Genomic DNA, 23,112 nt, shown 5'->3' with positions numbered 1-23,112 from the left:
GACACCGTGTCCCACCCTGAACTCCACTGAGTCCCTCCTGTTCTGCTCCCAGCCCCCTGGGCTGTTCCCTCGAGGAAGCAGCAGGAATAGGATGGGAAGAGGGGGCAACCTCACTTGTCCGCTCTGCCTGACTGGTTCCTCCAGGGCCATGGATGGCATCACCCGCCTTATGAAACCCACATTGGGCAACTGGACCCAGACCTGACCTGGTCGCTTGGATGCTGGAGAGAAAGGGGCTGGGAGCCTGGACTCCTGGGCTCTGAGGGAATAGGGGCTTGGTGCCCCCAATATGGATTTTAGGGGAGAACAAGAGGGGAACCGGAACCTGGACTCTCAGGTCCTGAGGAGGGAGGGCTGGGTGCCTGGGATCCTGGGTTCTGGAAAAAGAAGGGCCAGGGACTTGGATTCCTCTCCTCTGTCTTTGAAGGCAGGGTTCCAGATTTAGCAGATAAAAATACAGAACACCCAGTTGAATGTGAATTTCAGATGAACAACAAATACCTTTTCTAGTATAAGTATATCCCAAATATTGCATGGAACATACTTATGCTAAAAAAAAAAATTCTTGTTGTTGTTGTTGTTTGCCTGAAATTCAAATTTAACTGGGTGTCCTATATTTTTCTGGTGACTCCATTGAGGGGACGCATGCCAGGTCCCTGGAGACCACCATGGTCTCTCGTCAGCCCCCAGGCCTCTGTTCCTGCTCCCACCCTCCTCCTCACCCCTAAACAGGCCACCTCACAACTTCCCCACCCGATTTCCTCATCTTAGTGAGTTGCTGTCTAATTGCAGCCCCCACGCTGTGTCAGAGTGGAAGAGGAGACTTGAGGACAACTCAGGTTGTCATCCTGGGAGGCCTGAGGTCCTCAGAGATGACTGCCCCTGAATCACCTGCAGCCCATGGTCTGGACAGTTGGGGGATGGGGCCCTCTGGCTGCCTCCTTGCGGGGGGGGGGGGGCGGGCCTGAAGATGGAGAGAGACACAGAGATGGGAGGCAGAGACCCTGGCATGAGGGCAAGAGACACAGAGCTTGGGGAAGCAGAGACTCAGAGGTGGGGAGACAGAACCAGGGAAACTTGGAAACAGATTTGCAGAGATGAGGAAAGGGAGATCCAGAGCTGGCGAAACAAAGATGCAGAGATGGAGGCACAAGGACAATAGACCAGAGGTGGAGAGATGTTCCCCAGACAGTCAGCCTCCTGGACCAAGTGATGGACACATACCAGCAAAATGCTGAGTGCCGCCCATAAGTCAGGGGACAAGGACAGCAAGCCACCTGGGTGGTGCTGGGAGACCAAGGCTTGGGTCCTGGCACGTTGAATCAGGAGGTGAGGGAAAAGCTGGGATCCCAGGCGGACAGGGTGATCCGCTTGCCATCACTCCATACCCATTCCCAGTGGGGTGACAACACCACCTTCTCTGGAGGTGACACCCCAATTTTCCAGTGCCTCCTACATTTTTTGGGTGACACCCGTGCTGGAAACCCCACCCGGCTCTAATGCTGTTTCCCTCACTGAGTCACTTCCAACCACGCCAGGCCTGTTGGGGGCAGACTTTGGTGACTCAGGCATCCAGGTCCCTCGCTCTTTCACCCCTTAGGAGCCCAGCAGCCAAAAATGCCAGGACCCTGCACACCCCTGCGGTTTAGCCTAACCCAAGAGTCTGCACCCCCAGCCCTCCTCCCTCAGACCCAGAATCTGAGCCCCTCTCTGTCCTCTGTTAGGGGCCTGGATGAAGACCCCCCCCCCACCTGCTCTGTTAGTTACCCCAGTGTCCTGGGTCACATCCTTCTCTTTCTGGAACCACATCTTCTCAGTTCCCAGCCTCCTCCCTTCCCAATTTGAAGGTGGGGTGAGTTGTGTTTATTTACTTTAGTTTCAGCATGAGTCACCCCCAAAACACACTGCTCCCCCCATGTGCATGGTGGCCCCGAATGGGGGGACAATGCCCCCTCTTCCAGGAAAGTGGGAACCTCACTGAGGATGACAGCAGAAGCCCCCACGGCACTCTCCCGCATCCCCATCCCCTCCTCCACCTCCCTGCCCTTCCACCCCTCCACCTCTGTGCCTCCCTCTGAATCTGACTCCCCTTTGCCTGTTTCTCCACAGATGTCCTTCTTTGTCTCCGCATCTCTCTCTCCATCGCTCTGTCTTTATCTCTCATCATCTCTCTGAGTCTCCTTCTCTCTCCCATCTAGGCCTCCCCTTCTGTCTCTGTGTCCCCCATTCCCTCCCTGTCTCTCTGTCCTCCCTGCCTGTGGGTCTCTGTACTGTGGCCCCTTGCACCTCCCCTCTGCCTTTTCTCCCTACCCCCCCCCCCCATCTGTCTCTCCCTCTCTGCCCTCTCCCCTTCCAGCACCCCTGGCCCCCTTCCTGATTTCCTAGGTCCCACAAGAGCTTGAGGGGGAAGTGGGGGGATGGGGGATGGAGAGGGAGGGAGGGGAAGTTCCTGGGGGGGGGGGGAAGAGGGTCAGCCAGACCGGCTTGGCTCCCTGGGCACCTCTGTCGGAGCCCCGCCCAGGGCCACGTGGCCCGCCCCAATATAAGCAGCTACCAACCTGAGACTGAGAACTCAGTGTCCAGGTCACCCACACCTATCTGCCTCATCGCCATCGCTGTCCTGCAGGTATGAGCATCTGCCCACAGCCCTCTGCTCTGTTCTCTCTCTCCACTCCACTGACATCTCTGTCTCTTTGCATATCTCTGACCGTCTCTGTGGACATTGCTGTCTTTCTCCATGCCCTCAGTGTCCGTCCACCTTCTCAGTGTGAGTGGTGCCGGGTTGAATTTGGAAGCCCTGGGGCCCAGCACCCTTTCTACTCACCCCTTTGGTCTGGGCCATCAGATGTGGGGTTTTTCTCTTGACCTGTGGGAGCCTCAGTGTTCCATCTGTGAAATGGGCTTGCAGAGAAGTCAAAGCGCTAAGCAGGTGTGAGTGTTACTGGCGGCATCTCGATGGGCACCTGGCTCTGATCTCTTTCCCCCTTGTCTCTGACTCTGCCTGTCTCTGTTTCTTGGCCTCTCTCTCCAGCTCTGCCTCTGGTATGAGGAAGGTCCTCTGGGGTCTGTCGGGCAGCTGTACAGAGATGGGCGAGTTTCTCGCCCCTCCCCATACATCCCTACTCCATGTTTCTCCTAGCTGGCAGGCTGACTTGGCCTCTTTCTCCCCAGCTCCCTTCCCCCTGAGAACCCAGCCCCCAGTGCCCCTACTCCGTGCCTGCCCCTCCCCCAGTATCCAGCCTCCCTTGGACAGATTCGGCCACTGTCACCGCCGCTACCTCTGCCGCCCCCAACGCCACCTTCCCAGGGCCGGCAAGATGCAGTTTGAGATGCACGACAACGTGAAAGGCAAAGGTGGGATCACTGGATGAACCAGCAACCCTTCCAGTCCCGGAACCCGGCAGCTTCCCTCCCCTGGGCACCCTGGCTTCGAAGACAGATGGCGCCTGATCGCACCCCAGAGGCCCCTGGAAATGCAGGAACCCAGCACCCCAGGCCCAGACGTGGAGGAGGCAACACCACTTCTCAGCCCCACCCAGATGTGGCACCCACCCTTCCCCAGACGTTCATGAGTTCCCCACCCACAGCTCAACCAGATGTGCAGAAGGCAGTGGCAACGGGGACAAACTGGGGTGTCAGTGCCCAAATGTAGCAGAGAGGACCGGGGAGGTGCAGTGGTGTCCCCTCCGCGGGCGGCCTGGTGGCCCCGCCCAGACTGCCCGGCAGAGGAAGGGGCTCCGGGGGCAGGGATGTGGGGAGAGGCTGGCAGCCTCCCGCTCACTCCTGCCCGCTACCTTCCTTCGCAGCCATGTCCTACCCAGTGACCAGCCAGCCCCAGTGTGCCAGCAGCTGCTACCAGACCCAGCTCAGTGACTGGCACACCGGACTCACAGACTGCTGCAACGACATGCCTGTCTGTGAGTGCCTGCAGCTCCCTCCAGGAGAGGGGGAAGGTCACCTCCAACCCCTTCCCCGGCCCTACTAACCCCACTCCCCGCTCCCTTCCTTGGACCCCGAATTCCCACACTCTAAACCTCACCCCTAACTCCCACCTCCGACACTCCCTAGGATCCTAACCTCACACCTTCCAGCTTCCCCTCGGACCCTCAACCCCTTGCACCCTCAACTTTCCTTGTTGCGGCCCCAGCTCCCTCTCCAAACCCTATCTCCCAACCTCTAAACCACTCCCGCTGGGTCCCCGGATCCCCTCTGGGACCCTCGATTTGGCGGATTTGGCGCCGCGGACCATCAGCCTCGCCTCTCCCCGAGGCGGAGGGGGCCGGGGCGCCCGGTGGGCCCCCGCTCTGACTGCCCCGCGCCCGCCCCAGGTCTGTGCGGCACTTTCGCCCCTCTGTGCCTCGCCTGCCGCATCTCGGACGACTTTGGGGAGTGCTGCTGCGCGCCCTACCTGCCCGGAGGCCTGCACTCCCTGCGCACCGGCATGCGGGAGCGCTACCACATCCAGGTGCGCGCGGGGGCGGGGGGCGGGGCGCGGAGCAGGGGGCTGGGGGACGGGCCTCCTGGGACCCTGGCGGGACTCCTAACCTCTCTCTCCCACCCTCTAGGGCTCTGTCGGGCACGACTGGGCGGCCCTCACCTTTTGTTTGCCCTGCGCCCTCTGTCAGATGGCGCGGGAATTGAAGATCCGGGAGTAAGGAAGCCCCCCATCCCTCCTCCTTTTCTACCTGTCGCGCTGGGCCTCCTCTGCCCCTCCGCCCTATCCCGCTACCAGAAATACACCCACAATAAAAACCTGAAAACCAACTCCGCCTACATTATTTGTGTCCCAGGGAAGGAATCTGGGTGGAGGAGGTTTGGTGAGGGGTGTGGGGACACAGGGAAGATGCCTACGTGTGGAAGGAGGAGTTCCAGAGTCAGATCCTTGCCCCCCACCCCACCTGCTGCGTGTGACATTGGCAAGTCTTACCCCTCTAAACGAGTGGGTCATTAACAAAGTGAAACCACTAACCCCTTCAGCCGCCCAACTGAAGTTGTGTGCGGATCCTTAAAATAAGCAAAACCAGAAAAAGCTGCCTTGGTAGAGGTTACACGCCCAAAGGAAAAAATTGGGAGACCCACCCCCCTTCAAGTCAATACGTATGGATTCTTGGCCTATATACAATTCTAACATAACAGATATGGGAGTTCCGGGGCGGGGGAAGAGGGCTTAGGCTTTGTCTCCAAAGCACAGAACTGCCTGGTTTCGGGCTCTCTAGAGCTGAATAATCCTTAAAGATCATCTAGTTCTCTTTACACGAAAGCAACTAGCAGATTAGAAAATCTGGTCTCAAAATTGGGCAGACCTAGGATCCGATGTTGACTCTTGCCATGTTATTAGTGTTAGTGTCGTGCCGGGTTACTAGCCGTGTTGTCTTAGTGAATTAATAAACCTCTCTGAGCCTGTTTCCTCCTCTAAGGACAATCCCTAGTATGTCATGTGGCTACTGTGAGAGCAAGTGATGGAACAGATGGAAAGACCAGAGTGAGCTTAATAAACTTGTTAATAGTATCATTAGGTATAATTATATTATACTATCCTGGTATTAATATATCACTTATATTCTTTGCTGTTACTCTTTCTCTTTCCATTCATGTATCCAACCACCAAGTGACATCTTTGCTTGGAATATCTAATGGGCATCGACAAGTTAAAACCTAACTCCGGATTCCCTGCCCCCGACCTCCTCCTCCCAGTCTCCTCCTCTCAGGAAACAGCAAACCCCAGCCTTCCAGCAGCTCAGCTCCGGCTCCGTGGCTTTCTTACCCAATGGCCCATCTGTCAGCACTCTGTTGCTTCTAGTTTCAGAATATATCCAGAACCCCACTTCTCCCCACCCCGTTCTCACCTTGTTCCAGCCACCCTCCTCCTCAGCCTAAACTAAGGCAGTGGTTCCTCACTGGGCTCCCTGCCGTATCCCCACCTCTTTAGTTTCCTCCCGCAGAGAAGCCCTGCGAACACCTGAGTTAGGTCACATGCCTCCTGTGTTCAGAACCTTCTCACGGCTCCTCCTGCACAGAGCTAAAGCCAGAGTCCTCACCGTGGCCCGAGGACCTGCACAATCTGCCTCCGGCTTTTCCTTGATCTTGTCTCCTCCTTATTCCCACCCGCTCCTACCTGCGTGAGTCTCTTGGTTGGTTCTCTAAAATGCTAGTCGTGCTCCCACCTCAGGACCTTTGCACTAGCTGTTCCCTCAACTTGGAATTCTCTTCCCTCAGATGTCCCTATGGCTCATTCCTTCCCGTCTGCTCACAAGTCATCTTAGGAGCAAGGCCTTCCCTTCTACCTTATATTACATGGCAAGGACCAACCCCTCTTCTCCTTCACCGCCTTGTTTTTCTGGTCATATTTCAACATACCACATCATTTACATATTTATTTTCTGGCTCCCTGCTGGTTTGTCAGTTCCATGAGGGCAGGGACCCTGTTCCCTGCTGTGTCCCTAGTACCTAGAACTGCGTGGAACCCCTTGTGGGTGGAGATAGTGAATGATCACAGGTGGGAGACACTGATGCAGAAAAGGGACATGATTTTAGAGGTAACGGTGGGGGGCAATGGAGAGTCAGACAGGCTTGCATCAGAATCTGGGCTCACCTGTTAATCTGCCCTGAGTTCTCAGGCAAGGGACTTAGTTTCCAAATCTGCAAAATGGGGGAATAAACCTGTCCCTCCCAGCATCGGTATCAGGAAGACTAAAGGACTCAGGCTAAGCACCCAGCACACTATCGGAAGTGTTGTTGGCCCTTGGTGAAATTTCTCCCCTTTTTCTGAAGTCCCTAGGGCATTGATGGCCATACACAGACTAGAATCCAGACCTTCCACGTCCAGTCTTTCTCTCACACTCCCTGAGCCTCTTACATTCAGGTACGTGGATACCAGGGCGAGGAGCCAGCTGAGGAGCTAACGTGGAGGGAGGAGGAACACGTGCCTCATGCTATGGGGCATTTGTATAAGGGCATCTGCAAGGTATGGACAGGAGTTGGAGAGGCTGGCTCTGTGTAGCAGAGCAAGGGGCCAGTCACAGTGCAAACGCTCTGCTCAGGAAGGCACAGTCACAGGGTGGTGGTGGGGAAGAGACCTTACCAAAGATCTGATCATAATGCAGACGAGTCTTAGCTCCTTCCTGGTCATGCAGGGTGAACTCTCTCCTGGCTTGGACTCCCTTAGGCAGCATGTCCTGCTTCTGGTTAGCATCCCGGGTGGGAAATTGTGCCTTATCCCCAGCAGAAACCCGCCGTTTTGAACACCTGCCTCTAGTGCCTGCTCTGTGCTGGGAGAGCTCTCAGCTAGGTGGGCTAAGCACCCGCATGATCTCCCTTGTGCTTTCTCCCTTGTCTCCTCCTCCTCCCCCCCCCCCCCTTATTCCTGGGGGTTCCCTCCTCAGGAGGCTAGAGGGTCTGTGGTCAGGCATGTGGATTTGAGAGTCACATGGCCTGGGTTCAAATTCATTCAATGACTCAATGACATCTATGAACTTCTGTTTTCTCCCCTGCAAACGGGGATCACACAGTTACCTACCGCATAGGGTTGCTGGGCTGTAACATGGCAAGCAAACTGTCTAGCGCCGGTACTCAGTAAATACAAGTTCACAGTCACGTCTCGGAGGTTAGGCACTACCAATGGCTCACAAAGGCAAAACTCATGTGTGGGCAGAGTAATCCTTGAAAATCCCTTAAACTGCCCATAAATCCGAAAATACTAGGATTTTCGTGGACCACAGTGAAGACCCAACCCCACCCACCTCCCCCGGCCCCACTCCCCCTAAGTCCACCTCACTATCGTGTCTTGGGCTCACATCAGATGAGGCCTCAGGCGTGTGCCCATGGGCGGGCTGAAGAGGAAAACACGTTGTTTACCACTCTCGGCCAGACTCCCACGCTGCTGCTCGCTGCTCACTGCTCGAGGCCTACCGACCGAGGGCACACTTGCACCTTCTTCACCACTGCTCTTGCTTGCCCTGGGGGCCTGGAAGATGAAGCCTCCTGTGCTGCTTCCGGTTTGGGCCTTGGAGCCTTCTGGGATTAGAGAAAACTCAAACTCATCACGTTAGGGCATTTTGGTCTCCGTGCTGCCTCACTCTTATGTCAGAGGCCAGAATAAAACCCAAGCCTGGGACCAAGGCAACGTTTTCCCTCCGGAGACGAACTGGGGTCTTTCTGCGACAGGGATCCGAGGAAGGGCCAACAGTCTCGGTGCCCTCAGCTCCTCTAGGTCTGTCCCTTCTGAGGAACGAGGGCTTCTATAGTGGTCCCATCTCACCCCTGCTCAGGAGGGGCAGGGAGGAGCCAGGCCCAAGCTATACAGCTCGGAGGGGGGCCAAGGTAAGGGCACTGACTCGATTTATCCACATTTGGATGCTGTTCAGAGAAGCAAGACACCCATCTCCTGCAGGCAGACGGTGCTCAGACATTCGCCTTCCCCCCACTCTTTATTTGCTGCTTCAACCACTCCTCCCTTTCAGACGGCCCCTGACAGCACACATGGCCTCTTAGACTGAGGCCCCCAGCAGAGGAAAGGAGACGGGGCCCAGCTCCTTAAGGCCCCAAAGTACAGCTGGATGATGGAGTCTTGCAAAAGGAGTCCCAAGTTCAAGATGGCTAGGATGGGGGTGCGAAGTCCTCAAGGGGGAGAGGAGCTCAGAAGTCCAAGGTGGTGGCTGAGTGGGGGAGCGGCCCCTAGAGGGAACCCACAAGTCTTCAAGGCAGCACTGTCTGGGAAGAGAGATGCGCAGAGGACTCCACCATTTCCATCTCCAACACCCAGCGCCCTGGGGCAGCATCTGAGGCTTTGTCTCCTTGGATTCCTGCTGAGCCGGGTGGCCCTGGTCCTAGCATCAATTACACCATCTGAGCTTTGGCTTTGTCTGTCCAGCCTATAGGTGACAGCTGGCTCCTGGACTGCCTCACTGTCCCACCTCTGATCGTCTGCGTCCCTCAACAACACAGCCAATCCCCTGCGCTCAGTTCCTTCCGCTAAAGTACAGCAGTCTGTTTCCCTGGCTGGACCTGACTGAAGAGATGCCTAAAGAGAGCATCTTAAGAGTCTTAGACTGGACTCCTGGTTTTCCCCACAAGACCCAGGCTGCCCATCATGATAAACCACCCCAGTATCCGCCCACAGTTCAGGCCACAAAGTTGGGAGTCATCCTGGACTCCCCCCTCCCTGATCCCAACATCCACGCCATCGTTACCTCCTCCCACACACATCCTGCACCTGTCCCTGACCCACGCCCCCACCACTGCCCTCATCCTAATCATCGTCTCTTGTCCCTGGTCGCCTCTCTTGCCCCCTCCGAACCATCCTCCACACCACAGCTGAGTGACCTCTCGAATACGTACCTCGGATCCTTATGAAACTGTCCTTTGGCTTTCCCCGAGAATAAAATTCAAAACCCTATCTGGGACCCACACAGCCCTGGGTGATCCCATTGCTGTCTCCCAACTCATCTCTTCACACGCGGTCTGGGTCATGCTGGCCCTTTCTGATCCTTCCAATGAAGCAAGCGGGTCCCCACCTCAGGGCCTTGTCCTTACAGCTCCCTCTGCCTGAGACCCACTTTCTGAGAATTTCCCCACGGCCAGGTCCTTCTCAGGCTTTATTTAGGCCTAGCTTCTCGGAATGCCCAACAGACTCTACCTCGAAGTCCCTCACAGCCACATCCTGTTGATCCCTCGTGGCACTTCTCCCTCCCGGAAATGACCTTCCTCGCCTTTGTGTGTGTGCGTGTGCGTGCATGTGCGCGCGCGTGGGTGTGCACAGGCACTGGTGCACACTGATTGTCTCCCTCCACTGGAACCTAAGTCCCACGAGATCAGGGAACTCGTCTGTCTCAGTTCCTGCTTTGCCCGGTGACTTCAACAGTGCCTGGCATACAGTAAGTATTCAATAAATAATTGTTGAATGCAGAACGTCAAATGCCCTGTCTGGGGAGCCCCGGGGAAAGGGAGCCAGAGGTCTCTGAGGACACGGTGTCCAGGGGCCGCCAAGTGGAGGAGCCCTGAATCCAGGGTGGCGTTATCAGGGTACTCAGTCGCTGTGGCTGAGGACCACACCGTGGGTCAGAGGGACATGCTGGTGAGATTGTCCTGGCTCAACAGTCCCTTCCGGCCTGCGCCAGCCCCGTGCCCACTGCCCCCAGCACCCCCACCACCCCCACAGTATTCGTGCAGCCTGTGCCGCAGCGTGACGAGGGCCGACCCTAGGCAGGCGCCGTTGGGTGCTTGGGGTCCTCCGGGCAGCTGGAGCAGCAGAGTGGCCACACCGGCCATGCCATCTTCGGTGGGTTCAAGGGTGATGGGCCCGGCTCGCAGGCCGGCAGTGGTGGCCGGGACAGCGGGCGGGCAGCAGCCTCCTCCCACAGGTCCCCAGGGCCCCCCGGCCCCCGTCAGCAGCAGGGGTGCCAAGAAGGGTTCCGAACGGCGGAAGGTGGGTGGTGGGAGCCCAGCTGGCTTCCAGGCAGGGGCCGGGGCGGCAGGGTCAGGCGGGAAGCAGACGGTGACCTTGGCAAAGGGGCGGCTGGCCATCTTGGTCATCTCTTGCAGATGCCGGCGCTGTTCCTGCCGCTGGTCCAGGGCCTGCTTGGCCTTCCAGAGGAGCACGCAGAGTGAGAGGAAGAGAAAGAAGCAGGAGAAGAAGACAGAGAAGAAGACAAATAGGTCGATGTGGGCCTGGTCCTGCCGGAAGAAGAGCAGGCCCTGCGAGTCAGCTGAACCATTGGCGCCGGGCCCGCTCGGGTCCCCCACGCCCAGCAGGAGTAGGTAAAAGCGGCTGGACTTGAGGGCATGGTGCTCGTGCGGATAGGTGATGACCAGCCGGTCCCGCACACCACGAACCACGAGCACGGCCGACGGCTCTGTCACAGTCACGTAGGTGATCAGGCCCCGTGGCCACACCTCCCGCACCCTGGGCTCCACTGGGGCACCTGGCCCGCTCCCGGCCCCGGGTCCTCCTGGATCCCCGGCCCCCCGGGGTCCGCCGTCGGCAGGGGGTGGGGGAGGCGGTGGGGGTGGAGGTGGCTGGATATGCACGGTGTGGACGCCCGTGTCAGGGGCCACACGGACCACGAAGGTGTCGTAGGAGGTGGAGACATAGAGGTCCACAGCACCGAAGGTCACATCCAGCGTCAGGCGGATGTCCACATTGGTAAACTTGGGCTGCACGCCAAAGAGGACAGTGCGGCCGGGGCCCAGAGCCCGGCGCTTGGGTTCGTGGAAGCAGTTGGTCTGGGACGTGGGGTCCAGGCAGCACTCCTGCTCCACGGAAATGAGGCGGTAACACTGCTGGCCGCCCAGCGGGCTCCCGTGGAAGGACTCCCGGCACTTGGCGCACTGCGGGCAAGCGGTGGGGGGGGGGGGGGGGCAGTCAGGGCTGGCTCGGTGCCTGGCCACCCTCCACGCAGTACTGACGTTCAGTACCAACTGGTGAGCAGTCACTGCCCCAGGCTCTCTCAGTCCCCAGCAGCTTCCTTGTGACTGTTCCCCCTGCCCCCACACCTCCCTGACACAGTGTGGAGGCCACCAGGACCCTACCCTCTAGCACTGCTGTCCCTGGTGTCACCCCATGACCACAGCACCCTGATGTGGAGGCCTCTGGAACTCTGAGGCACAGTGATGAAGAGCTCTGCTGAACCTGGCTCTACCCCCTCACTGCCTGTGTGGCCTCAGACTAATGACTTGACCTCGCTGAATTTGAGATCCTTCCTCCTTACACAGGCAGTAAACAGAGCTCGCTCATGGGACTGCCGAAGCCACGGGCACAGCACGGGGCTGGGCCAGCCTCACCTGCCAGCCTTGCTGTTTCCGTAGGACGTTAGGTACGTCCTACCTCAGGGCCTTTGCACTGGGTGATCTATTGCCTGGCTGACTCTCTACTCACCCACAATCCCCATATGTGCCTGTCCTGACTTCCATCAGGTCTTTTCTCAAGTGTCACCTTCTCACGAAGGCTTTCCTTGGTCATCGTGTCTACTATTCCCACTCCACAACACTGGCCCTCCTTTCTCCTTACTGCTTATTGCTAACATACTGTGCATCTGACTTCTTCATTTGTTTGTCGCTGGACTCCTTAACGGGAAAGTAAATTTCCTGAGGACAGAACCTCTTGCCCGTTTTGTTCCCCGCTGCGTCCTAATGCCTCACACGCTGCCTGGCACACTCTTCCCAACTGTCAGGTGCTCAGTAAATATGTGTTGAATGAGTAAGTGGACCTCTGAGGGCGCGGGGCCCTTGGCTTATCTGCAACTCGCTTCTCCAGCCGCACCTGGTACTTGTAGCAGTCTCGGCGGTCACTGGGCGAGCTACCCTGGCACGTGCCCGTCTCTGTATTGTTCTGACACGGGCAGCCCGTCCCGTCCTGCTCGTTACATGTATCTGCATGGCCGTTGCACTGGCATCTGAGGAAGGGGGAGAAGACAGGAGTCAGGGGGCTCCCCTGACCTACCGGGATCCAGGCTGGATGCTGCCTATGTGAGCTCCGATGTGAGCAACAGGCCAGAAGAGGAGACGGGGGCTCACAAATGGTCAAGCCATTTGCCCAAGGCCACAGAGCCAGTAAGTGGCAAGGCCAGGATTTGGAGCCAGGTTGGAATGACTCCAGAGTCTGCTGACCATTCAGAAGGAAGGGCTGGAATGGGAGGCTGTCCTGAGGCCACACCCTCGGCAGCTCTCTCTCTCTGCCTGCCAGTCTCCACGGGGTGGTGCTCTGCGGCCTGCGTGTCAACACTGGCCTCTGAGGCCGGGGGTCTCCCACCTGAGTCTGGCTCATCGCCCCCAACTCTGCCTCAGCCTGGGGCCTCCCTGAGGATATTGTCCGCTTCTGATTGAGGGCGGAGAACTGGGGAGGGGAGGCTGGCTCCCAGAGCTATTCCCAGTGAGCAGGGCAAGGGTCCCAGGCCCCCCTTCTTCTCACTTGGTACACTTCCCATCCAGGAGGAAGTAGCCGTGCAGGCAGCTCTCGCATTTGTCCCCATAACTGTTATTCTGGCAGTTCACACACACAGCCTCGTCTTCACTAGGCCCCTCTGTCACCCAGTTTTCAATCTGACCAAAGAAAGACAGAGTGATCACAAAAAGGCCTGGACTATTCCCCCTCCTCCCCGAGACCTGGCCCAGAAGCCCTGGACTCCAGCCTTTTTACCTCCTCCGGATCCAGCGAGTACTTCTCTGGTTCCTTCCTGGCCATTTCGAGCTCCTTCCTGGAGACGCAGACGTGGCTATTGCCACGACAGAAGGCGTGGCAGGGCCGGCAGGTCCCGCCCCCCACAGCCGAGCCCACGAACAGAGGGAGGCACTGCTCGCAGTGGCTGCCCTGGAAACCAGCGACAGGGTGGTCAGAGTTGGTGATCAGTTGGGGGTGGGGGGACACTCTGAGAGCACCATGAGGGTGCAGCAGGGGCTCAGGCACTCGGTTTGGGCAATCCTAGCCTTTCTGCGACTTAGCCGCCTGCCTTCACTTGCACACCTCCCGTGACGGGGTGGAGGGTGGCTGAGTTCGTGCCCCTCCAGCCCGCAGTGGGGGGCTCAGAAAGCCCTTCCCTACACCATCCTAAATCCTCCTGCACGTGACCAGCCTCGCCAGTCCAGCACCGACTCTGTCCACGATGCTGGGGTAGCCCCTCTCTGACACAAATTCAGACAGCGTCCCCAGAATCTCCTCACACCTCCCTGGGTTAGGGCTAGGCCTCCTCCTCCCTGGGCCCGGCTTATCAGGGCTGGGGAGGAGGCTCAAGATGCCTGAGCGAGAGCTGAAGGCAGAGAAGGCCCTGTCCCTGGGGGGAGGGCCTGAGACCCCGGGAGGCCCACCTTGGTGTGGTTGCGGCACAGCAGGCAGTGGTCACGGGCGCCCACACCCGCGCATTCGCTGTGGCGGTTGCAGCGACACTCTGTGGAGCAGTTGCGGCCAACAAAGCCGAAGTGGCAGCGGCAGTGGTCGGGCTCCACGCATGAGCCATTCACGCAGCCCTGGGCGCACACCGGGCGGCACAGCCCAGTCATGCTGCAGGGGTGGAGGGCAGAGGGTCAGGGCGGAGCAGGGGGCTTCGTGGCTCCCGCCGGCCCAACACCCACTACACTGCCCTCAACCGGTCGCTCACGCCTGGTCTGTTCCATGGTCCTCATCCAGGGTCCAGCCTGCCACCCTCTTCCCAGGGTGCCCCATTTAACTCACCAACCCCTCCCCTCCACGACTGAGCCCCCACCTTCACCGCGTCCCGGATGAGTCCCACCACCTCACGCCCACTCTGGTTCCTGCCTCACCCTCTGCTGCTCCCACCCCACAGGTGCCTGGGCCACCGCCCTCGCCCCCTCACTTGTCCATGGTGTAGCCCGCCTTGCAGCTGCACTCGTAACCGTGTGGCCGGTCGTGGCAGTTCTGTGTCTCATTGCAGTCGTGATGTCCGTTTGCACACTCGTCTTCAGGGGGACAGGACAGGAAGGCCCAGGAGGCCCCAGGTCGCCCGCATGTCAGCCCTGGCCCGGGGATACAGAGCTTCACCTGGGTGCCACCCAGGCCCTCGCTCCACCTGTCCCTGATCCCCACCTCTGAGACAGCCTCCAGCGCCCCCCACGTTCTCTGTGCCAGACCCCCAGCCAAGGGTCAGTCCCCTCACCCCACGTCCTAACCCATCTCACCATCACGGGGACCGCTGAGTCCACCCTCCAGGCAGCGGCCACCCCCATCTTGGCCCCCCCAGGCACACCAGCCACAGTGGGGGCGCCGCAGGCACAGGGCGCACTGGGTTGCCTGAGCACAGCCCAGGGAGCAGCTCTCTGGTCCCCGGAGCAGCCGCCCACAGCCTCCGGCCATACATCGCAGGGGCAGGTAGGAGGGGCTCAGACACTGTATGGGGGAGGGGAAATGAGAAATGAGGTGGGGGTGAGAAAGAGGACCAAACACATCCTGGGTATCCTCCCCAACTACACCCCTTCCTCAGAGCTCTCGTCCCTCTCTGGCCACAGTCGATGGACCAAAGCGGACACCAGCTGACGTCATCACATTGTTCCCGTCAAGCATTTGCAACTAGGAGTCCACACGGGAAGTCAGGCTAGGGGCAACCTTGAAACTAGAAGATTCTGGAGACTGGGGCTGGCAGGGACATTTGAATGAGCAAATCACAGCAAATGAAGAGACCAGAGGGGCAGGAAAACAGAGCAGATGCAGAAGGAAGCACTGATGAGGACCACACACCCAAAGCCGGGGTGGGCAGCTTTCCAGGCTCTGTCTCCAATACGGCCTTGGCTGCATTTTCCACCCTGGGCTCCAAGAGGTACCACTGTGTTAGTGTGATTGGCCGCGGCAGTCTACCCACCCGGCTTAGTGGACACGGCTGTTTCTTACAACCAAAGGAAGGCAACAATCCCAAGTGGAGATAGAAACTAGTGACGGGAGGCGGGGAGTTACAAGCCACGGTCGCTTAGAAAAATGTGGACCCAGCTGCTGGGGCAAGAGGGTCCTCCCACCCTAGGCTGGGAAGGTGAGTCTGCGGTCAGGGGCTGCACAGGAGTTTGTACGCCATCACTTATCACGTCCTGGGACCCAGACGAGGCACGCAGCAGGGGTCAGACTCTTGGTGTGTAAGAGTATTTTATCCACTGCTCGGGCCTTAAGTATAAGACAGCAGAGATCAGTCTGGGCTGTCTGACAGCAATTAGCAACCATATAATCCTGAAATAGACACCCTGGTTGCTGTGGCCGGAGCTCTGAGGGTTACCGCCAGCAGTGAGCTGAGCCTTGCCGAACTGCCAGAGCTAGGCTTCCAGATCTAAATGTAGTGCACCCCTTGGCAGATGGTGGGGCAATCTGGGGGGTGGGAGGGGGAGACCAAGTCTCAAGTCTGTCCAGCGTTCTTTGTGGTAACCTCCCTAATGGCCATATGCAATGCTGCCCAACACCATAAACTGCGTATCCTGCACTCCTGGAAGAAACATACGAATGTAAGTTCGGAGAGCAGGATTCTAGCTCATGTTGACACAGGCCCACAACCGAGCAAAGTGCCTGGCACGAGGAAGGGGCTCGATAAAGAATGTGATGAAGAGAAGCCAGGGAAGAGAGCCCTCTTGCCTGTCCCAGGCTCTGAAGCCAAAGTCATTCAAGAGAACGATGCCCGATGGTTCACAGCACAGCTGCCCTTGAGCCAAATCGTAACGGGTCTGGTCTGCCCATCTCTTACAGGTCTGGTGTGTACATCTGTGATGTCTGGTCTGCGCGGTGGTGGTTTTTAAAAGCCTAAGCCAACACTTTAGAGCTAGGAGATTTCACAGAAATCCGAAGATCTGGCGGAAGTACTCTTGCATCTGCGGGCGACGCCCGGAGTCTGTGCTGGAGTCTCCCGCCCCACAGCCTCCTCCCGCCTCCAACCCAGCCCCTCCTCACTCCCTGAGCAGCATAGAGGGGCCAGGGGAGCAGCAAGTGCCTGGCAACAGGCTCTCTGGCGTTGCCTTCTGGTCCCTGGGGTTCCCACAAAGACAAATGATGAGACCCTCAACAATACAAGGGAAAAGCTTGTATCACCAGAAAGCCCCCAGGCTTGGGGATGAGGCCTCCGTGTGTTAGAGACGCACACTGCAGGGTCACATGGAGGACACCCACCCTACTGTGGTGACCCTGTGGGTGTGTCCCGGATAGGGGAGGCTGGGAATCCTACCAGCAGGCAGAACTTGAAGCGTTACAGAGTTTTTACCGAACGGCAAGCATGGCCCTGTGTTCTAAAATACACCCTCCCATTTAATTTATACAACCTGCCTATGGGATGCTGTGATGTAACACAAGAATATATCTTCCCCGTGTCCCGGTTCTTCCTGAATGCTGGAATGTCTTTTGTTATTCATAAGAAGCTGATTTCACACCCGAGTTTATGCTAAAAATGGAGGGAGTCACCAGAAGGACCAGAGGTGGGAGGGGCGCTTGCAGCCCGCTCCCCCCCACCCGCCCCCCAGTGAGATGGGGGTGGAGTTGGAGTCTATACAAACTCACGAGAGAGGAGATTCGGAAAGCTCCCCTGTTGCAAGCATTGTGTGCCCGGAGAGGGCACGGAAGCTTTGCATGGCCACCCCATAGCTTGCCATATTTGTCTCTTCCACTTGGCTCTGAATTGTAGCCTTAAAAACATTTTTTTAAGTTTATTTATCTATTTTTTGGGGAGAGACAGAGATTGAGAGTGAGCGGGGGAAGGGCAGAGAGAGAGGGGGAGACAGAGAATCCCAAGCAAGCTCCTTACTGTCAGCCAAGAGCCAGACATGGGGCTCAAGCCCACAAACTGTGAGATCATGACCTGAGCCGAAACGAAGAGTCGGACGCTTAACTGACTGAGCCACCCAGGCGCCCCTGAGTTGTAGCCTTTAAAGTAAACTGGTATTCATAAGAAACTGTTTCTTCTGTGAGCCATTCTAGCAAATTTTTGAGCCTGCAGAGGGGGTGGAAAAACCCCTGATTTATAGCTGGCTGATCAGAAGTATGGGTGGTCTGAGGTCGGCAGGCTTGTGGGACTGAGCTCTTTAACTTTGTAGGATCTGACTCCATCTCTAGGTAGACGGTGTCAGGAGTGAACTGAGGTGTTAGACACCCAGCTGGCGTCTGGAGAATTGGAGAAGGGGCTGTTGGTGTTAGAATACACCCCAGTGGGTCTATTTTACTGAAGATTCATGTAGACTCATGGGTTGTGAGATGGTGAGTGGTCACACGTGGGTTGGCTGTTCCACAATAAAGGTGAATAAGAAGTGGCCATCACTGGGAACAAGAGACCCAGAACTCTGGCCCAATGACACTGCTTCTGGATGTGACCGCCAGAGGTGAATCTTTCTGGTCTTCCCCCTGGGGTGGGGTTGGGGCTTGAAGGACTTGTGTCTGCCACTGTGATGACCAAAGACGCATCTCTGGAGTGGACTCCAAGAGAGAGCCATGAGCCGTTCAAGGGGCAGACTGTCACCGGCAAGTAAATGCCTGCCCAGACCACGCCCACAAAGAATCACCTCCCCAGCCCACAGCCAAAATGAGGGGTAGGTCTGAACTGCCGTGTCGGAATCGTGTGCTCCTACCCCTCCCTGGCCACGTCTCACTGGACCAAGGCTGGACATCTCACTCATGAGCTGAGTCGAAATCTCCCCTTGAGAATGTGAGCTAACCGATAAGCACAGAGATAACTGTCATCTCGAGAATTAGAAAGTCACATAGACTAAAGGCCAAGGGCTGCCATTTGAGGCCGTGTGTGTTGATGATCTAGCCAAGAGAAACCAGGGGATAGAGGCACCCAGAGAAGAGCGGAGACCCTGCGGCCCGAGAAGGATGGAACAGCACTTTCTACCCCAATTCATTATAATAAAACCAGCTCTAGGGTGTTTCTGCTTCTTACAACCAGAAGTTCCAAAAGCAGAGAGCGAGAGATGGAGGAAGGAAGTGCAGAAGTTTAGGAGGGAGAGGACAGATGGAATCAGAAGTCACAGGAAGGTCAGGGAGGAGCATGAGCCCAGCTGGGTAGTCCGGAAGGTCGGGTGGCAGTGCCTAAGCAGCCACGACAGGGAGGTTCACAAGGCCAGGAGGGAAGAAAGAGGTGCTGGTAGGAGAGAAGAGAAAGTAGCTGGACAGGGAAAGTGCCACGGGAGAACCAGAGCTGGGAAACAGAGGAGGAAGCAGGACAGAGGAGGAGGTGCAGGGCAAAGAGCCCCCCACCCCCCATCCACCGACACCCAGCCAGTGCAGTACCTGTTGGAGGCTGCTGCTCCAGACACAGTGCTGCCAGCCCCCATCTGCACCTTTGGAGTCCAGGCAGGAGGTGCAGTTGGGCAGGAGGTGACAGGGAGTGGGGCAGGGTAGGGGGGCGATGACTCTACCGGCATTGGGGACACATTCAGCAGAGAGTGGCTGAAGCAGGTCCAGTCATAGGTGGGCTGCACCGAGAGGATGCGGCGGGTCTCCCCTGGGGTTAGTGGCACAGGAATTAGAACTGGTCTCCCCTCCCCTCCCCTGCCCTCTCCCTCCCTTCCTTGGGCCCAGGGGTCCAGGCCCCCACACGCTCCTCCAGGGGACCGAGCGGGCCTCACCTGTCCTCTTGAACTGCCTCGTCCACATGCACTTGCCCTCCCGGGTGCACTGCTCACAGTCGGCGGCCCCACATACAGCCTCTGAGCAGTTCCCGGCCCAGAAGACCTCTCGCTGGTTGATCCGACAGTCATTCTCTGAGGTGCAGGACCCATTCCGCCCGATGCAGGCGCCCTCGGGGCAGTTGGTACACCACTTACAGCGGGGGGCAGATGCCTGGTGGAGGAGCACGGGCTCCGTGGGGTCCTCAGGGTCCCCCAGCACCCCTCGTGACCTGGCTCTTCCCACCCAACCTCAGCTGAAGCTCCTGAGGTGCTCCCAACCCATCGCCCCCGCCATTCACCTCTCCATCTCCAGGCTGCAGGGTCCGGGGGTGGCGGGCCAGGCACTCACTGCAGGTCCGGAGACGTCGACATTCCTCCGGAGAGCGAGGCATTGGGGAACATGGGGGGCCCCCACAGCCCAGCCTGGGGAGACATGAGGCCTGGTTCACCACACCAGCCAGACCCCATCCCTCCTCCTCCTGCCCTTGCTACTTCCTGGTGCTTCCTAGACATCGTCCTGCAGGCCCCCCAACGTGCACCCCAAACTGGTCTCAGCACAGGCCTCCCAACCTGCTCCTCTCCCATCCTACTTGGCAACGGTCTCACGTCCCCATCACCCCAGCCAGAGATACTGGACAATACCCCACACCTTCCTGCCCCTCCACTCACCAAGGCGTCCCCCTGTCTCCACCCCTGCAGCCCCTTGCCCAGCTCAGGCTTCTCCCTCTCACCCCAGCCTCCTCCTCCTCCTTGGCCTCCTCCAGGGCCTCCACCGACAGCCTCCTTCACCACTCTCTCCTTCCCAATAGTCCCAGGGCTTTGTGCCCAGGCCTGTTGCTGCCCTCCCCTGCTCAACCTTCCCTGGCTCCCCATCACCCACAGGGGAGGTTCATAATCCCTTACCCCGAATCCCTGAAGGTGTACATATTTCAGAACTTTCCAGATTTTAGAAAAGCAGTAGGTGTACCCACTGCCACATAGCACTCCTAGTGGAGTCTGGGAAACACCCCATAAATCAAACCCTTTAATAATTCAGTAGTAAACATGGTGACATATTTAATGAGCCAAGCCAAGCCCGTTAGTAGTCCCATACCAGTTCAGAATAATTGCGGAGCCAAAAGAGTTTGTGCTGAACCTGGGACAGCCCTTTCAGCTTCCTGAGATGTCTGGAGTCCAAACTACAGATGAGGAATCCGTGGACCTGGCTGGAGCACAGCGCCACAGCCAGGCACGGGAAGCACTTTCTGAGATATCTCCACCCACACTTCCAGTCTCATTTCCCCCCAACATAGACGGGCTCTAAAATACACCAGGCACAGCCCCACTTCTGAACCTCTGCTGGTCTAAACTCTACTGGTCCTTTAGGAGCCAGTTCAGACCCAGCTACTTCAGAAAACATTCGTGGATGATACCCCAGCCCCCAAGCAGGGCTTCTCACTTGCGGGTGCCCCAGCACGACCCTGTGATGAAGTCACCCATTTTCCCATGTGAGCTGATATCCCAACCAGACAGTACCCTTCTGTGGCCTCCCCCCAAGCCTGGCCTGGCACAGAACCCCTTTTGGAGGGCACCTGTACCAGCTCCCCGTGTGATGTTCAGTCACCATGGTTACCTATGAGCCTGGTCTCCGGACAAGCAGGCCCCATGGCACCAGGTGCAGGCCCCAGACTGGTTACAAGCTTCAGGTGAGGGCAGCAGGCGGCAGGGGTCAGGGGGCAGGGTCAGGGCCAGCAGGCGGCCCAGGGCCACTCCCCCGAAGCCACCTGAGATGTACAGGCGGCCTCCTACCGCCGCCACGGCATGGGCCACAGACTCCTCCATCGGGGGCCCCACAGACGCTGGGCCTGGAGAAAGACAGAATGTTCAAAGAGATCATCAGAGAAGAGAGCCTCATAAAGATCCCAGTCAGAGGGGGATGCTGAACGGAGCAACAGGCTAAGGAGAGCAGAGACGGACCGGGAAAGACAGACAAGATACGTAAGGCCAGGCAGGGCAAGAGAATCGGACACAGACAGCAAGACAAAAGAGAGGGAGGGACAGGGGCGCCTGGGTGGCTTGGTCGGTTAAACGTCTGACTTCAGCTCCGGTCGTGATCTCACAGTCCGTGAGTTCGAGCCCCACGTCGGGCTCTGTGCTGACAGCTCAGAGCCTGGAGCCTGTTTCAGATTCTGTGTCTCCCTCTCTCTCTGCCCCTCCCCTGTTCATGCTCTGTCTCTGTCTCAAAAATAAATAAACGTTAAAAAAAAAGAGAGAGAGAGAGAGAGGGAGAGACAAACAGAAAAGGGAAACAGAAAGAATGAATGGAATGAGAATGGAGACAAAGGTTTTGGAACCGGACAGAGGCAGTGGTTGCACAACATCGTGAAGGTACCAGACACCACGGCATTGTTAATTTTATGATGGTTAATTTCCTTATGTGAATTTCGCCTCAAGTTTTTTAAATCCTCCAGAAAAAAAAAAGAAGAAGAAAGAGAGAGAGAGAGAGAGAGAGGCAGTCACAGAGAATTAGATGGGGCGCCTGGATGGCTCAGTCAGTTAAGCGTCTGACTTCAGCTCAGGTCATGATCTCATGAGTTCGAGTTCGAGTTCATGAGTTCGAATTCATGAGTTCGAGTCCCACATCGGGCTGTGCTGACAGCTCAGAGCCTGGAGCCTGCTTCGGATTCTGTCTCCTTCTCTCTCTGCCCCTGCCCCACTCATGCTCTGTCTCTGTCTCTCTCTCAAAAATAAATAAACATTAAAAGAAAATAAATTTGTAAAAAAAAGAGTAAAAGGGAATTAGAGACAGAGAGTCAAAGAAAGAAGCAAAAAGAAAAGGGAGGAAGGCCCAGAAGCATACACAGTTATATACGCTTACATACATACCACTTAAAATGGTAAGTGAAATAGAAAGGCAAGGTACCAGCCCCTTTCCAGCCTCTGAACAGCAGAGCCCCCCCCCCCCATATAATAGTACCGTCTCCAGAGAGTGGGATTCTGTGGGATCTTTTTCTTCTCATTTCACTAATTACATACAATGAATATTATTACTTTTATAATCATAATAAAAAATACAAACTTTCTAAGAAAAGAAAGGTGGGCATCTCCATGGGTGTTTATTTTTTATTATTATTATTTTTAATGTTTATTTATTTTTGAGAGAGAGAGAGAGAGAGAGAGACAAAGTGAGAGTAGAGGAGGGGCAGAGAGAGAGGGAGACACAGAATTCAAAGCAGGCTCCAGGCTCTGTGCTGACAGCACAATGCGGGGCTCGAACTCATGGACCGTGACATCATGACCTGAGCCAAAGTTGGACCCTTAACCCATTGAGCCGCCCAGGCGCCTCTCCATGGGTGTTTAGATGATAGAGGGGAAAGAGGCTTTGCCGGTGGGTCTGAAGGGACCCAAGGGACCCTGGATGACGAGGCTCCGAGGACAGGGCCGGGACCCCTCCAGGATGTCCCCAGGCCTCCCAGGGAGAGCACTGGACTTACGGGTGAGGTCGGGCAGGAGCCAGGCGTTGCAGTTGACCTGGTAGAGTAGAACGTCACTGCTGAACTCATCAGGGTCCGAGCGCCCCCCAAGGACCACCATGGTGTCCCCTAGCAGGGCTGCGGCATGGAAAAGCCGGGGGCGTGGCTGTTGGGATGACACCCGCAGGATGGCTGGTCAGAGCCCACACTCCTCTGCTCTTCACGCTCCCTCTCAGCCCACCTGCCACCCTGAACCCCATACCTCAGCCCCCAGCAGCCCACCCAACCCCTAATCTCCTTCAAGTCTCAGCTCCTTCCTCCAGGAAACCTCCCTCACTCTTCAGAGCACCCCCAGGGCCATCTCCCTTCCCCGAACTCCCCGAACCCCCATGCCCTGTTCCCTGGGAACCTGGCACTGGCTGCTTAAGATGAATCCCACATTTCTTGTGTGACCTTGCCAGCTGGGCTGGGGGCACCCTGGGGGTGAGGCTAAGGCCCCAAAAAGGGCTTGGAAATACGTTTGCGGATGGAACGCTCAGTTGTCTCTAACCAGCACATCCAGGGTCCGCCTTCTCCCACATACTATCTC

General features: G+C 57.2%; 2 protein-coding genes across 5 annotated transcripts in view; one reads left to right on the top strand and one right to left on the bottom strand.

Moving 5' to 3' along the window:
* The first annotated feature begins 2,496 nt into the window (after positions 1 to 2,496).
* CNFN (cornifelin) lies at positions 2,497 to 4,764 on the top strand. Of its 4 annotated transcripts, none has more exons than XM_043598815.1 (5): positions 2,511 to 2,626; positions 3,172 to 3,354; positions 3,807 to 3,917; positions 4,329 to 4,465; positions 4,566 to 4,764. In XM_043598815.1, the coding sequence occupies exons 2-5, from the start codon at positions 3,318 to 3,320 to the stop codon at positions 4,653 to 4,655; spliced, it is 375 nt and encodes a 124-aa protein (XP_043454750.1). In that variant the 5' UTR covers positions 2,511 to 2,626; positions 3,172 to 3,317; the 3' UTR covers positions 4,656 to 4,764. The 4 variants fall into 4 exon arrangements, with proteins under 4 accessions (XP_043454754.1, XP_043454750.1, XP_043454753.1 ...); XM_043598818.1 differs by having other exon boundaries at positions 2,561 to 2,626; positions 3,308 to 3,354; XM_043598817.1 differs by having other exon boundaries at positions 2,563 to 2,626; positions 3,233 to 3,354.
* A 3,643-nt stretch (positions 4,765 to 8,407) lies between these two features.
* MEGF8 (multiple EGF like domains 8) overlaps positions 8,408 to 23,112 on the bottom strand; it is a 40,861-nt gene continuing 26,156 nt past the window's right edge. The window contains 13 exon segments of the mRNA XM_043598808.1: positions 8,408 to 11,325; positions 12,257 to 12,389; positions 12,905 to 13,035; positions 13,133 to 13,303; positions 13,798 to 13,990; positions 14,304 to 14,463; positions 14,626 to 14,833; positions 18,692 to 18,801; positions 18,804 to 18,905; positions 19,030 to 19,243; positions 19,371 to 19,494; positions 20,684 to 20,915; positions 22,545 to 22,689. Of these exon segments, the coding sequence (XP_043454743.1) occupies positions 10,057 to 11,325; positions 12,257 to 12,389; positions 12,905 to 13,035; positions 13,133 to 13,303; positions 13,798 to 13,990; positions 14,304 to 14,463; positions 14,626 to 14,833; positions 18,692 to 18,801; positions 18,804 to 18,905; positions 19,030 to 19,243; positions 19,371 to 19,494; positions 20,684 to 20,915; positions 22,545 to 22,689 (3,192 nt within the window). The 3' untranslated portion in view covers positions 8,408 to 10,056.

Source organism: Prionailurus bengalensis, chromosome E2 (genome assembly GCF_016509475.1).
Source record: "Prionailurus bengalensis isolate Pbe53 chromosome E2, Fcat_Pben_1.1_paternal_pri, whole genome shotgun sequence".
In the NCBI taxonomy this organism is placed as follows: Eukaryota; Metazoa; Chordata; class Mammalia; order Carnivora; family Felidae; genus Prionailurus; species Prionailurus bengalensis.
The sequence above is the reverse complement of the archived record's forward strand: the minus strand, read 5'-3'. Positions and strand labels throughout refer to the sequence as shown.